Source organism: Camponotus floridanus, unplaced genomic scaffold (assembly GCF_003227725.1).
Source record: "Camponotus floridanus strain SB8 unplaced genomic scaffold, Cflo_v7.5 scaffold99, whole genome shotgun sequence".
Lineage (NCBI taxonomy): Eukaryota > Metazoa > Arthropoda > Insecta > Hymenoptera > Formicidae > Camponotus > Camponotus floridanus.
The window spans coordinates 470,119-486,965 of NW_020229870.1; the positions used below are offsets into that span (position 1 = coordinate 470,119).

The window sequence follows — 16,847 nt, forward strand, 5'->3', positions numbered from 1 at the left end:
TTCAAGTTTTGACATGAGTTGTTGCGAATCTTTCATACTGGAGTATCGTCAAAGAGCACCCTTTGATCTATAGGGTAAACGGCTCAAAGGAATAGCATTGTTACCCTCAGTTAAAATGCTTGACATTCATAAGTGGCAAACACTAAGTAGAGATATTCGCGCATATAAAGTTAAGCTAAAATTTACTTTCTCTTTCTCTCTCGTGTTAATATAGATGATAAGATTAAAGAAGCGAGAAATATCCCATATAAAATCTAAATTCAAAATTAGGTAGCTTTAAACTCTTAGAGCTAATTTGAAATTAAGCTTCAAAATCTCGAGAAAGTTCCCAACTTAAATTAATGTTATAATGAGGCGCGCGCAGATTATTTTACGTCAAATTTTTAGATTGATGAAACGATGAATAATTTTAAACTACATAAAAATATCGACGAAACATAAAAATTGAAGTTAAGACATTATTATTCGTATAAATTTGTCTTAAGACAAAATTAAAAACCTGGAAATTTTTAACGAGACATACAACCTTTCAATTAAAAAAAATCTTTGATAAATCTCACATTTATTTTGATTGAAATACCGACGCCCATTATTCTCGATAGTCTTTGTTTTAAGCCACAGCAGGAATAGTGGAATCGTTTATATCAGAGAGATTACTCGCGGTAATTCCTTCCACACGAATGACTCGCCTCGTAACGGTTCTCTTCAATCCTTCGTGTACCAATGATTGCTACGCGTTTGTACTCGCTTGTATCAAAACGATGATTGAAAACGAGATAATTCGTCTTATCGAGATTTCAATTCATTCCATTCATTTCAATTAATAAAATTTAACTTTGTTTATTTTTTGCATTTTATTTATTTATCAATTTTAATCATTTTTATTTTTAGAAAAATATACCCTGGATATCAAAATTTGAAGAAATTTGTATTTCACATTTAGTTGTATAAAAATTAATTTCATAAAATTAATAATTTTTTTTAAATGTTTGTAATCAAATATAAGTTGTAGCAGGAATTTTATAAATTCTCTTTTTATTTTAAAAATATATTCTTATATATATTTACCTTTTATTTATATTTTATATTAAATATTTTTCCATTTAATTCTATTTTCCTATTTACATAAAACTTTGGACTTTGTTTTATTGTTTGCGTGGTACGATTTTTACGCGGCGGAAATCGATCGATACACGCATAGAATGAAAGCCAGAATATAGGTCGAGTTCTTGGGTCGAAGATATTCCAGAAAAATTGCTATTATAGGAGGGTGAGCGAATGGGTAGTGGTGATCTATATCCACTCCTGTGATTACCCTTCCTCACATCTTTCTACGATCCATTTCTACAGAGCTCCATCGATCGACTGTATACCCTCGGTTGTGTAAACTTTATATGTCACTTAAAAATATTTAGTAAGTTCATTCTTAACTTCTTCCCCTCTTTCCTTTTTTCCTCTCTGTAATTTATTCCGCCTGACATATGTGCTATTTATCGAATTTTCATCATGACTGTCATTATCGTAATTTCTACAAAAACGTCTTATTCAATTATTATACCAAATTAATTTTACATTAGATGAAATAATAAAGATATTTCACGTTCAAATTTGCGTCATATTTAGAAAAATAATAATAAAATAATAAAAATATACATACAAATATCTCACAGTTTATAATATTAATAGAAAAATATTTTCCTTGATTTTATTAATTATTATTCAAAATTTATTGGATGGAAATATTATTTTTCAAATAAATCTTAATATATATCTGTTATTTGTTATATATACATATATATCTGAGTCCTATAAAACTTTACTAATTTTTTCGATAGTTTAATATTTCAAAAATAAAACAGCGCAATCAAATGAATTATTACTTTAATTATTTCATCCTGTCGACGTCACAACTTTATCGATATTTCATTGATTCAAATTCGTTTATGTCAATTTTGCGAAATTTAATAAATTTTCCAGACTATTTGCGTGATCTTTTTATTCAATAAAATATTTCACATTTTCGCGACAACTAGATATTTAATATATTCACTTGATGTATAAAAGTGATCTCTATATTTCGCAAATTGATTCAGATTTAAAGTATATTTTCTCATATCTGAAGTTATGGATAATATTTGCTTACAATTTATAGAGAGTTTCATTGTCAATTTTGTATATTATATTTATTTTCCATCAATTTAACTTTTCAATCGTTCGATTTGATCTGACTTTTAATATCGCGAGACTCGATTTGCAGAAGAGCGATACGTGATCCTTTCGAGATATCGATCAACATAAACAGAATCAAATTACCGTGTATCCACCCTCGTGAGAGGCTGTAAAGGATAACGATGGCGGCGAGACTCGTTATCTTGTAATGGCTCGTCGAGATGCTCGCAAGGAGACGCATGCTAGCTAAGCAAATAACACGTTCGAGGGTGGCTTTTTTCCGCCCCTTGCCCCTTTGAATCATGACGATGACGACGATGACAAAGACGACGACGAGGACAACGACGACATGGCGGCGCCAGGCGTCCCGGCGCCCTCCGGCTAACTCCCCCGTCTCATTTATTCTCTTTACATAATACGCGAAGCTTCCGAATGCTGTTGCTCTTCTTCAAAAGGAAAAAAGAATGATGGATAATCGAACGCTATTTTTTGTTTAGAAATTTTTAATCACGCAGAAATTTGTTAAAGTGAGAATTCATAATATTATGCACGCGTGACTGCCGATTAATATAAATATTATTTAATATGAATTATTGAATATTAGTATTATTATTTAATATAAATTTAATTATTTAATATAAATATTAAAACATAAATATATAAATTTTCCTCATTAAAATTTTAAAATTGAGAGAGAATCTCCACAGTAATGATATTCTAAGGTATTATTTTTTTAATCAAATATAAAAGGAGAAACTTTCGTAAACTTTATCTAGAAAAGCTACTCTAGAACGTCGGAAACTATAACTTTTATCATTGACTACGCGAGGAGACACGCAATCGGGGTCGATTCGACTGACCCAGAAAGCTCAGATCTTATCGGAGAAAACGATCGGAACGATGTATATCAGATAGCGCCATATAACTTCCGGACCGGTCATAGATAGTTGCTTACTGCCGGTTGAAAATATGGCTGTGTACGGACATCGGAAATAGTAAGTGTCAAACTTTGAGAACGACAACAATAGTTTCAAGTCTGTCTCACCAAACGATCCGTTTCTTCTCTTCTCATAAATTATTTAGTCATTCCGAACAGAAATGGAATGGCCGATCACGGCATCGCTGAACGATTTATCTATGTGTTTTTTGATTGTTTATCTAATATTAATTTTCCCATTTATATCTAACGCCATGATAAGAGATTATCGTGAGTCAGACTGATATGAAATTTCCAAATTATAGATTCTTACAATTAATCGCCGATATAAAAGAAAAATTAATTTTTAACAAAAGTTAAATCATGTAGATATAAAAGATCATAAACTTAAATTGTTGGTAAAAGATAATTAAAAGTATAAGAAGATAAAGATTAATCTGTATCTTAAAATTAATCAATATATTAATCATTTATTAAATTATATTTAATTTAATGTAGAAAGAAATTAAGAATATTCTTTATAAGCAGAAAAAAACCAAAATAAAAAACTAAAATATTAATACGAGTATTTATATAAGGATTTCTTGTATATATTAATCAAAAGAAAAAATTAAATAAAAATAAATAAAAATTTAAAACATCGAAATAAAAAAAAACTCACGAACTGATAATATAGAATTGTCAAATAAACTAAAGTATTTCAAGCTTAAAGATCTGATTTTAGAAGAACTAATAAAATTTACTATACTAAGAAAGACAAATAGAGCTTTGTAAATTCCGTTTTAGAACGTCTTTCGTATGTAAAATAGCATATCTAATTTACATAACAATACAGAGAACACAAAGCTGGATGGTGGAACAGACAGAGACAGTTTATGACATTTCCAGAAACGCATTCGCGGTAGGGAAACGCATTTACGAAATGCGATTCCATCGGACGCATCGTCGCAAAAATGAAATGACATTTTTATATTTCCTTGGCATCCGATGTTGTACAAGTACGAGCGGAAAACAATGACTTCTTTCCGGCGGAAGATTTTCCGCGTGCTCTCCAGGGAAGACGCACTTCGCGAGAGGTCGCCGGGAGCGACGAGATGCTGCGAGAGATTCGCATCTTGCGAAACCGCGAGAGATCCTAAAAGACGTGATCCGGGTTGGGTCAAGGATAGAGTAGGATGTGACGTCACAGGCTCTGCCCGAAGGATCGATATCCTGCTAACTGCCGAGTGGCGTCATCGACGCGAAACGCGTTTGTCACTCTCGTTTCTCGTCAATATTATTTACCTCACCCGTATAAAGCCAGCATTTTAAAAATCTCCTCACTCCCCCGCTTTTCATCAACTCTCGCGCATTATCGTGAGAAATCGAAAAAATGTCAAGCTTTTTACAAAAATAATATAATACATTATAGTCAAAAATATTTTGCAAAGTTTTAAAAATCATATGGTACAAATCTTGATATTCTATATTATTTTTCGCGTTTCAACAGATGCTGAAGGCCTGTAGGACCTTGAGCATGACGGTGCGAGGGCCAGCACTGGACCCCCGTTGCCGGGGCGGTCACCCTGTCTGGTCATCGTCAGGTCGACAGCAGTCTTGCAGCTGGATGGACCGCCAAGGTCGCCCGGCGTCCCCGCCACCCCTTCATCCGCCCCGCGATTCCCGCTACGGCCCGAGGACGCGAAAGGTCGAATTGTGTATCGAACCCGGCCAGTCCCTGGGCCTGATGATCCGGGGTGGCCTCGAATACGGCCTCGGAATTTACGTCACGGGCGTCGACAAGGACAGTGTCGCCGATCGCGCCGGCCTCCTCGTGAGAATCACGCTTTTCTACTAGATTTAATCATCCATGATCCTGGGAATAGGATTAGGAGATAGGATTAGGAGATTTTAGAGCAATTCGTAATGCCTATATAATTTATCTTCACGTCAAACAGATGAAAGATAATTATACCAGTCAAATAAATTTAAAGGTTAAAATATAGATTTAAATTTAATCGAGGATTATCAATTAATCGGGATTCTTAAATAAATGATTATTGAAAGAAAAGGACTATTGGAGAGATTTCTTCCTGATAAAATTATAGTTAACATTTTTAATAATTTAAAGATATTTTTGCTTATTATTTAAGAATTTCAATATTCCTATGTTGAATTTTAATCTCAATATAACATCTTTTGAATAATCATAGGTGGGCGATCAAATCATCGAAGTAAATGGGCAAAATTTCGAGGAAGCCACGCATGACGAAGCTGTTCAGATATTGAAGACTAACAAAAGGATGAGTCTATTGATACGCGATGTCGGCAAAGTTCCCCATTCCTGTACCACCAGTCAGCCTATAGTAATTCCAACCACCCGATATCCCGAGCACGATCCTTTGTTAGAAAGCCCCGGGAATCATCGACCACCTAGTCCTGCGTAAGTTGCAAATATATATTTTTTGACAATTTTTATTTTTCTATCAATTTTAATTTTTTGAATAATATTATTTGTTATATAATATAAATCATAATAAATAAATAATTATTTTATAATATATGTGTATCATAATTTATACTAGTATGTGTTTTAATCTGCCATAATAATGAACAAATAACGTCGGCTTATGATTAATTAAATCATGAATCAATAAATGGTGAATATTAAATAAGATATGTATAATTAAAACTAACATGTGTACTCGCGATAAATGTCGCGCAAATTCTTTCCATTTTAAATTTCAACACACAATGTCTAACTACTGAATCAAAAATTAATTAATCTACGGCAAGAATTTTAAATGAATTAAATTTGTCTTTCACTCTTTAAGAATTTATTCATTCTTAACATATCCAATCGATTTTTCAATTAAAATTAAGGAGTAGCACAAACGAATGGAGACATCGAAGTGGCGTTCACACAGTTTCGGCGGCCACCGCCGCCATGGTGGAGGAAAAGGCAAGAGTCGTCCTCGCCAGGAGCGAGCGAGCCGCGCTCTCTCAACTTCTGGCGGACTACAGGACGAGAAGGCTGACGATAGAGGACCTGGTCGCCAGCTTAGCCGATTTGCTCAACACCCATGAAAAACTAACACTATTGACAGAGCTTAGGGAGCTCGTCGACAACAAGGATAGAGCGGCCTTCGACGACCTCGTCTATCGACCCCGAATAGCGATGGCCAGGGTAAGCTTTAATAATTTCTAAAGATAATTTTGTAACTCAAAAGTTTTAAGAATATTCGGAAAAAGAATTATTAGATTTTGCAAAGTTACATAGAGAATATATGTCTGAAAATTCTAATTTTAGAATTTTGGCATCAAATTTAAGTGAATTATATAGTATACTACATATATACTATGTTGTACAAATATTTTCTCTCTTTTTACATATGATAATATGTACATTTATTAAAATTTATTTTTAAAACATACACGCGCGTTTCAGAAATTTATATATTATTTTTATTAATGCATAATGAACATACATTTAAATTTATGATTCTAAAGTTCTTTAGCATTCTGAAATTAATAAATTCAAATTTTAAATAGAAGCGTGAAAAGACTATTGAGAAAATACAATATAAAAATATATTTTTTAATAAATTTTTACTTGAGATAGAGAGAGAGAGAAAGAGAGAGAGAGAAAGGATTTTAAATAATGTACATATTTATCTTTAAAATATATAAATGACTAAACTATAAAATTATACAATCACTTTGAAAATATCAATTAACTTCTTTGACGAATTTGGGAATATTTTTTACGAAGATAATAGCGATAAATCTTAAAAATTTTATATATAATCTAACTTAAATTAATTAGCTTATAATTTAACGCCATTTTATTGAAACGTACGATTAGATAAACAATGTTTTTTTAAAAAAAAATCGAAAGTATCCAAGATAATTTTTTAAAACGGAGCTTTTTATTTTTCTTTCTTTTTTAGAGAAAAGGCGACCGCGCTCACTCGGATTTGATAGTCACTCCCTCGCTGCACGATCTTCCGGTAAGTTGAATCCTTACAACACTTTATTTATATCCCTCAAGCTTACAAAGGACACTGACACATTTACACGCATTTGATTCTGCGGATCACACGCGCGTTTGCGCGCATTGTTACGTATACGAGCACAGAGACAACACGTAGACGGTTTTATTATTCTAATCTATCTACGATACGATGATGCATAGAGTATCGACTTTTTCTCTCTTTTTTCCCTCACTTACTGTTCTATGGATCTCTGTTCACCTTAATTGTTAAGACGTTAAGAGAATCGCTTTGCATTCCCACCCTTTTTGTCGACGGACTTTCACGTGGAAAGCACAAGGAAATATTTCCCGAAAGTCTCTCGCCATGCACGCGTTCTTAATCCAGATTAATTGCGCCATATTAGAAAAATGATCGTCTCGCCGAGAACGAACGAAATTGTGCGAAATAAAGGGAGGTCAAAAGTCAGTCTCAAGAGAAATATTTAACGTTGATTCTTATTTTGTAACAAAAGCGCCGCAATCCATAATAGCCTGCAGAATGATAACTCAGAATAATTTTCATTTTTCTAAACAAAAAATATAATTTATTTGAATATTATATATTCGTTACCTCATTTTTTGATAAAAAATATTTATAAGACATAAATTCGAAAAAAATTATTTCACGTATAAATTAAAAAAGAAATTATAATAAAAATTATTGTAATGTATATAAATTTATATTTTTTTCTAATATAGGTCGTTGACAAAATAATTTAATATTCTGATAAATTTTACAAAAGTTATAATAATTCTTATACATGCAACAAATTGCGGCGAAATAACGAGAAAGACTTTCAACATAAACTGACACAAAGTACGAAAGATTCTTAAAGAAGTTTAACATAAGTAGTAAGTATTAAAATAAATATTCGGCAATGAATTATCGTTCGTTATCGGTGACCGACACAAATGCGACTGGCAGTTGGAGAAAAATGGAAATCCGCGATCGAGTATCGATTGGAGAGGTGCGAGGAAGCGGAGAATACGCCACGCAAACAGGGAGACGCTCTCTCAGAGAGAATGGAAGATCTCTTGGCAGAGAATTCGTGTTAATCTTCCGAAGATCGTTCGCAAAAGAATCCTTCACGTCGCTCTCGATCGAAAGAAAGAGTATCGATCGTCATCGAACGATCGATTCTGATTCCGCGTTCGATCGTTCCGGTCTGTCGTTATCTTCTTTCCTGGACAAAGCATGACTCGTCTGTCAGGCAAATGACTTGCAATCCCTTCGTCTCTTTCTCACTATCTCTTTCCTTCTCTTTCTCTCCGAGGATAACAGCTGCTTGACGACAATGAATAAAAAACTCTCTTGTTCAAGGAAATATCAAGTTTGTTGCATAAGCGACATGCCAACAATCAACTCTGTTTGATTTCTATTATGCTGCACAATATAATCCTGATAAATCGTCTAATGTCGCATTTTATGAAAACTATCGATTTTTTAAAGATCTAAGATATTTTTTACATTTTTTTTAGAGAAGCAAAAATATACAAGTACTCTCTAGTTTTTTTAGCAGGCTTTAACTTTGGGATAATAACACGAAAAATGCAGAGAATAATCATGCTGCTCGAGTTAATATGCATCCATTCTTTTTTCATATCCTATTTTTTCTCCTCGTTTTATTTAATTTATAAAAAGCAAACGCTGCTCATTTATTATCCATACTTCGTATAATTTCCTACATTCTTAATAATAAGATAAGTTAGTAGTGAATCGATTAATAATTCGGTGCGTACTAATTAAATACACTATTTATTTGTAGTCGATGCGACATTTATCCAAACGAATTTTGTTCGTCCAAACGCAGCTTTTTTTCTCGGCCTGTCTTTCTCTTCTTTTCTCTTTCTCTAGAATTATGCGCATTCTCTACTTCTATTTTCTACAACTTTCTTCTTCTTCTTCTTTTCTCGATTCTTATTCACCGCTAGCGCTATTTCTATTATATTTTTAGTCTTGCTTATAAACTGCGCTATCTTGCTCCCTGCGATTAATCAGCGTTTGTCGGTAAAAATTATCGATTCCTTCGACGTTGATCTTAATCATCTATTTTCTTTTTCATGTGATTGAAAAAAAAGATATATTTAATTAACATATCTTATAATCGGAGGAATCGATAGCGAATAACGAGAAACGAACACATCAGGTGTGATGTTGCATAATTATAGTTAGAAATTATATATAAGCATAAAAATATAATATTATATATTGCACAGTGCGCTCTTATACTGCATATAACACACGACACTTGAATTATAATTATAATTATGCTTTAATAATAATTTTACTACATTTTATATATGACTGCTGCTCTCTCTTTGCTGCAATTAAAACGAAGGTCTCTAATTAAAATTTTTCATTATAAAAAGACGCTCTCTTGCACATGCATTCTTTCCCTTCTCATTGTTAGTCGGATACGATCTGTTAGTTGCCTGCTGTTAAAAACGGATAAGTAGAAAACTGCTGTGCTCGCCATCTTCCTCCCTCCTTTTCTCACTAGAAGCAGCATTACGGGAAACATACGTTTCGTATTTCGCGATCTCGTGAAAAATTAAGCCAAGCGATCATGAATTGCGAGAATTAAAGGCCGTTTTTTTTCGGAAAATATAACGCTTCGCACGAGTATTATCTGCAAAATATTATATGCGATTGTTCGTTCGAGTAATCGACGCTCGATTTACGACTCACTACCGACCTGAAAAAGACTACGAATCGTTTAGATCACTTCCTGTCCTCTCACAAAATTGATAATATCTTCGGGAAGACGTCAGCAGATCTCGGTAAAGAGCGTCGTAAATCAAGTGTCAGCTGCACACATGGAGACATATGTTACTGGGCGACGTGCGACACGTCGATCGATGATGGATTATTGTTCTATTGCTAATTTCGTCGATAATTTCCTCGAAAACCACAATGAATAATATATCAGATCGGCATGATTCGATCAATTAATGCCCGAAGTTATTAAACTATATAAAGTTTTGATATATTTTCTCTAGACGAATGAGAAAACTCGAAATGAGCGAGCAATATTTGTACATCATATTATACACTTAATTTACGAGTTAATTTCTTTATTACATTATTATTACAATAACTTTTAATTTTTGTTATATCTATGTCACATATTTAATAATTTAAATAAATGTCGTTTATTATACTAATTTTATTTTTATTCTTACATATCCTTATATATTTTAATCAAACTTTCGAATTATTTTTTCCTATCGTAATTGTATTAACTTATCACTTTAAAGATATAAAAAGAAAAATACAGGAAAATAAAAATAATATTCACCAACGAGTTGTTAACGAAATTGCGGATTCATCGATAAAGATCAGAAAGCCGCGGAAACGTGACACATTTCCCTATATCATCCAACCAGTGCGCCGATAAAATCATCGATCGGTCGGTCGCCCCTCGTTCGAAATGAGAAAAAAAAGAAAGAAAAAAGCAATCTCCTTTTTTACGCGATAAGGGAAAGGGCACACGGCATGACAGGACATCTGATTTCTCACAGAGGGGTGTGCCCGGTGGTTGTTGCCGTCCGGGACGACTGGTGGACGTCGAAGGAGATCCCCTAGGAGTGACGGGCCCTCTTCTACCGCGGGATAACCAGGAGTATAGATCGCCAAGCGAGGACAGCGGTCTCGGGGCCGACATGCCCAGGACCAGGTCGACCGCATGATCTCTTTAACGTCAGAAGGACAGCGATCCGCCATTTTATTAATCAGCGTCGTGATCTTCGCGTGTCGGGAAAGATCGTAATTCCAAGTTATCGCAAGTCCGGGTTCGGTAAGAGAAATTCTTCGTAACTGTCAAGAAAATTGCGAGATGGCGAGATACTGACTGAAAAATGGCGGTAGCGGTCCTTCCAGCGTTAATTTTTCCCAATTTTTCCCCCCTTTTAATTTTTCGCGTCAAAATCACTCCGTCTTTTGCCGTTTGAGTTCGCACGCGAGCAGCTTATTAACAAGAGCCACGTCGACTCTTTTGCAATCACTCTTTCATCTGAATAAATACAAATTTATTGAGTACAACTGCTTACATATTTTATACGGGATGTCTGTCAAATCTGTGCTTTTCAAGTAACGAAATTTATTGAAACAGAAAATGATTAAAACTTCAATTCATGATAAAAATATTAAAATTAAATTATTTTTCAACAAAAGATAAATATCAGACTTTATTTTAATAATATTTAATGGGAAGTATTATAAGTAGCAAATTAAAGAGTATTTGCATATGATTGTAAGACATCCTGTATAGCAATAATTCACTTTTTGAGAAGGTCACGCGACGTTTCTGCGTAGCGGCCAAAAAGTTGACAAACTGATTACATTTCGTTTCGTTTGGCGAACAGTTTACGCTCGCGAAAGAATTGTAGATTCGCGAACAAAATTCGAGCGAAAGGATCGCAGGTTGGCTAAAAAAAATCTCAAGGCTTCCGCAAACAGGGAAGGATTAATATAATGGCGTTTCTCTGTAGGATACGCGATACATTGATACTTCATTTCCTGCTGTACATCGTTCCTGTTTTCTCATTCCTCCCTCTCTCTACATCCCAGCTCTCGCTCCTCCGAGATCAGCATCCCAACCCCCTCTCTTTAGCACTCTCGAACCAGTAGCTGAGAACCCAGGTATGTAAACAGACAGACTGGATACGTACAGGGCACTTCAGCAATAGTTCAATGCACCTCACCTTCACTAGTCATCGAGACGCTAAAATAACTGTCACTTTTGCTTTTGACAAAGTCAGAAGCAATGCTAGTCATTTTTCACTACTATTGATTGATTTATAATAACAAAATTAAAATGAGCTTATTTCCAAAAAAAATCGTCTTAATCGATATTTCTAAAAAATGATAATTATGTGTTATGCAGAACTATACATGTTAGAAGAAACTAATAAAAGTCACATAATTTCCATTTTTTAAGAATATATTTTTAAGATGATTTGTGAAAGTTCTGCAATTCAATCGCGAAATTTAATTTCGCAGTAGACGTCGAAATAAATCATTTTTTATGTCTATCGTTAAACCGTCTCGCGTTTAAACCGTCTTTGTTGATCGAAATATTTTTCGCTCCTTTTATATACGTTGCAAATTATATATTTTATAGGACATAATGTGTCACATTAATTAATTTCCATAAAAAATTATCATATAATTTTGAAACTTTAGTTAACATTATTGTGCAATATTTAATTCTTTCACTTGGTGAGAGAGAGAAAAAAAATCGCCTTGCAAGTTTATTAAAACGCGTTTGCGTTATTTAAGAGTTTATTTTAGAATTTATTAACAAATAATAGAATAAAATATAAATATGCTTTACTATTAGTCTTGTAACTAATCTTGTAACTATTCACACGATAAGAAACTTTAGAGAACTAACATATTGAGGGTGTTATTTTGCTCAAATCCGTGAAACGAACGCGAAGGCCGAATCACTGCAAAGGTGATCTTTTCCACGTGGCGGTGCGTGGGAAGGAAATCGATAATTGAGGTGGATTTAGTCGCGAGTACACGACAGTTTTCACTTGTTCTCATTTCCTCTCGCGATATGCGTTCGCGTCGCGACGATAGGCTTTCGTTTTCATTGAAGGAAACGACTATTGCGCTAGCAAATGTGAAAACGTCCCACAATTATTATTAACAGAAGAGAAGAAGAAGAATATATTTATCACTTCAATTAATATACATAAATGAAATATTAATTAATCTCAATGAAAGATCTTTCCATCCAAGGAATGTTATTGAAACAGAAGACGTTTGATATTTATTATTGCAACTACTATTAAGCAAGTAAAAATAATTCGCATTGATCAAAAACATTCTTTCTACTTGATCAATTACTAATATAGATAAAGAGATGAAATAATTAACAGAAAAAAAAATTTAATAAAGATTTGATTTTTTATCATTATTCATGATCATCATTAATAAGTAAAATAAATAAATTAATAAATAAAATATTAATAAATAAAATATTCATTATAATTATTATTACCTGAATAATATAAAATAATGAGAAATAAAAAATCTTTAATAGTATAATTTCATATTATATGTAAATTTTAATTTTTAATTTATTATACTTAATATAATAATAAAAATTACGCACAACATTTCAAAATCAAAATATCAAAGATGTATAAAAATATTTGAAAATTTTCATTAAATATTATTCACATGTTTAAGTGAAAAATCGTATTTTCTTTAATATATATAATTATACAATTAGATAATTTCATAGATTTCTCCTCTATTTCCTTGTTGCGTAAATGAAAATCGAAATGCACGAAAAATTCGAGCGTATTCATATTTCTGTTACGATTCTTTTCTATTACGTTATTCTTGAAATCGCGACGATTTTCTCCACACGAAATCTGCATTGAATTGTATGAAAGTAAATTTTGCGAAATCGATAGCAAACGTGGTGGCCGACGAGATATGATTCCGAATGGCGCGCGAAAGATGAAATTCCGTGCACAGGCTTTCATAGCTTTCAGTTAGTTCACTCGCTTCGATAACGGATGGAACAGAAAGCGAGAATGTACCGCTTTTGATCCTGTGCATCTCTCTGATTTCAATATATTCCTATATGTCTTTGTGTCTACCGATTTAATCTCTTTCCCCTTCAATTTCTGTATCTTTTGTCGCGCGAGCCAACGGACACTGAGAACTTTCATTCCGAGATAAAAACCGAATCTTTCGATTTCAAGAGAAACTTTATATTTAAAAAAAAATTACATTTTTTATACATTTTTTATACATTTCAATAAAATTTTGCGTCAGTTAAAAACATTAAGAATAATTGAATGAAAAAAGATTTTATGATTGATAATTAAATATATTAAATTTTTCATTAAAATTTTAAATTTGAATACGTGCTTGATTTTTATTCAAATTTTTAAAAATAAATGCAATTACATTTATTAAAATATATTGATTAGTAATAATATTTTATAATAAAAAATTTGTATTTGTTTATCATTGAATTCGATCGATACTGTTATTATTTATATATATATGTATATTTAACGAAGTTAATAAACGAGTTAAAATTTCTTTAATAGAATTTTTGACAGAATTTTTATAAAAGTTTTTCTCTTTAATTTTCTCTTGTTTAAAATAAACGAACTGAATTAATTCGCATTTATAACACTTAATATACGAAAATACTTAGATTTCCAGGATTGTCAGAATCATTGAGTTCCAAAATGTTGTGTGCAAAAAGTTCAGTTTATTCGCGAAAAGTTTGTATAAAAGTTCATTACACAGCACGATAAAAATAGACACGCGATATTTTACATATGATATTCTTCCGCACTAATTAAGACGCGAAACGGGATATATCAATCAAAAACGGATAAAAATCGGATTTGGGTTACCTTCCCTTTCAGGATAAACTTTTCAGGTACTGAACTCTCTCACCAATATCAAGGTATATTCAATGGGAGGGTTTATTATATAATATTTTTGTATATATATCATTTATAATTTATAATTAAGAGATTATATTTATATTGCATTTTTTTTCTTGACAAAGATGCAATATAAATTTGCTCCAAAAAACATAACCAACGAGTAAGTCAACTGCTGCAAAATACTTTTTTAATTATAAAAAAATAAATTATATATTATAAAATAAATAAATAATTTATGAAATATATTGTAAAATTATATATAAAGAATATTTAATATTAAATGCCGAATGTTTTATGCAAAGAATCAAAAATTGATTATTAATCGCGATGAGATGTATTCGAATTCAAGAAAATATATACAAAAAAAATTATGTAGTGTATTAAAATTAAATAGTGCGCATATAAAAAAAAGTAATTAAAAAATCTATGCAACCTGCGATTTGAAATCAATCGTGCTGAACGACCGCAATAAAACGTTTATTCCAGCGATGACGTGATTCAAAAACAAACTGTATTAATCGCGGCTACAAAAATTATAGCTTGTAGATGGCGTCTCGTAACCTTCATGTATTCCATACCGCTTTCTATTTTTTCTGGATGAGAATCCGCTTGTACTTTATTAAGCCATCATCGAAAGCGAGTCAATGTTTGTCGTTGGTCAAACATCGACTAATCATTTATCAAAAGTTGTATCGCTTCTCAAGCCATGTCGTTATGCAGCTTTATTTCCGTGACTTTGAAATGAAAGTTTCAATATATCTGAATAGATTTAAGTATGTATATCTCTAAAAAAGAAATTGACGACTTAGATACGTTCGTTGAGTAATTTAGAATAAATAGTGCATTATCGGTGCTCCAAAAATGGAACTATGCTATCCTGTGGAGCTGCGCTTATTCTAAACTTTAGCGATGTCATCTTTCAAAAAGAAATGCTTTCCTTATAAAATATATAATACTCGAGACGAAGGGTTGGTTGGTTCGTGATGGAACTATCTAGGACTACTAAGCCCGCTTTGCGAGCACCTCCTTGAGTACAAAAATTTGAAGTGACTTTCTAAATTAGCCGTCAGCTCTTTCAACAAATCGCAAATTAGTTCCAAAATTCGCGAATCTCGCAAACTTTTAGCCACTTCCATTCGATCACCTCCCCTTTGTTTCCAATCGGGGCGATTAATCTTCGTCTGAGGAATCGTCCCGATGACATCGATAAGCGATAATAGATGAGGCGCGCGATTGATACGAGCGGTCGCGGGGCGGGCGGTTCTGAAATGAAAATTTTGCCAATTGCAGAGTGAGCTGCAGGAGGGCACAGCAGCACCAAGTGACGACCTCCGATCTCGCCCTCTCCAACGATGACGAGTGCGACAATCAGGTACTGCGGGCGTATTCTTTACGAACTATCACGCTACGGTGTCCTTGTAAATTAAAGATCAAAGCAGAAGTCGGGCAAAAATTTGGAAATAAAATAAAGATGACACAAAGAAATAATAGAAATAATTACGAAGAAACTTTTTAAATTTGAATGAAATGTTAAATGGATTTTTTAGACGTTAGCATAACGTCGATATTTTCACGTAATTTTATCTAATTATAAATTTAATTTTAATTTAATTTTTATAAAGATAGAAATTATTAAAATTGATAAAAGTTATGAAATTGCGATAGGAACACCGTATACATGAAAGGATTTGAAAGGATACGCCTAGAAAGTCGGAAATCGCGATTTTTTTGTCCCCGATGAAAAGTCATATTCGTAGAAAAAAAAAGCTTTCTGGCGATCAAACGATATAAGAGAGAAACATGATTGTTCTTTTTTCCAGGACTATGACGACGAGATTGAGAATGGACGAGGTCGCAGGCACAGCTCTCCGGGCGGGTCGCGAGGTAATCCCCGGGATTACGGCCATCACCTGCATCCAGACAATTTGGTGAGTTCACCAGCACAAACTCGATCATCGAACGTGACACTTTGAAACATCCCCTGTATTTTCCCCAGCTATTAAAAAATTCCGATCGTGCACTGTAAACAATTTGCTTGTAGTTCAACTCCTTGAATATATAATTTATTGTATTATAATATTTGTATTTAAAATAAATACAAATTTTTGCAATAAAAATTGGAATTTAATATGCACAAATTTGAATTTAAGAGAAATTAAAATATAAATTAAAAACACGAGATATATATTTATTTAAATCTCTGCAATCTAATCTTTAAGTTTTGTATTAAAAATATATTAAGATTATTTAAAACTTGGATATATATTTTATGTACAAATATTATAAATTTACTTCAGA

The 16,847-nt window shown here is 32.7% G+C and overlaps 1 protein-coding gene across 11 annotated transcripts in view; it reads left to right on the forward strand.

Annotated features, from left to right (window-relative positions):
* The window catches only part of LOC105255039 (whirlin), a 60,283-nt gene that overhangs the window by 20,738 nt on the left and 22,698 nt on the right, over positions 1-16,847 (forward strand). For 6 of the 11 annotated variants that reach the window (XM_025415148.1, XM_025415147.1, XM_025415153.1 and 3 more), the window contains 7 exons: positions 4,596-4,919; positions 5,299-5,528; positions 5,969-6,272; positions 7,036-7,095; positions 10,599-10,795; positions 15,840-15,921; positions 16,370-16,477. In XM_025415148.1, the coding sequence (XP_025270933.1) occupies positions 4,596-4,919; positions 5,299-5,528; positions 5,969-6,272; positions 7,036-7,095; positions 10,599-10,795; positions 15,840-15,921; positions 16,370-16,477 (1,305 nt within the window). The remainder of the gene's footprint in view (positions 1-4,595; positions 4,920-5,298; positions 5,529-5,968; positions 6,273-7,035; positions 7,096-10,598; positions 10,796-15,839; positions 15,922-16,369; positions 16,478-16,847) is intronic. The other 5 variants (XM_025415150.1, XM_025415154.1, XM_025415156.1 and 2 more) reach the window with 2 other exon arrangements.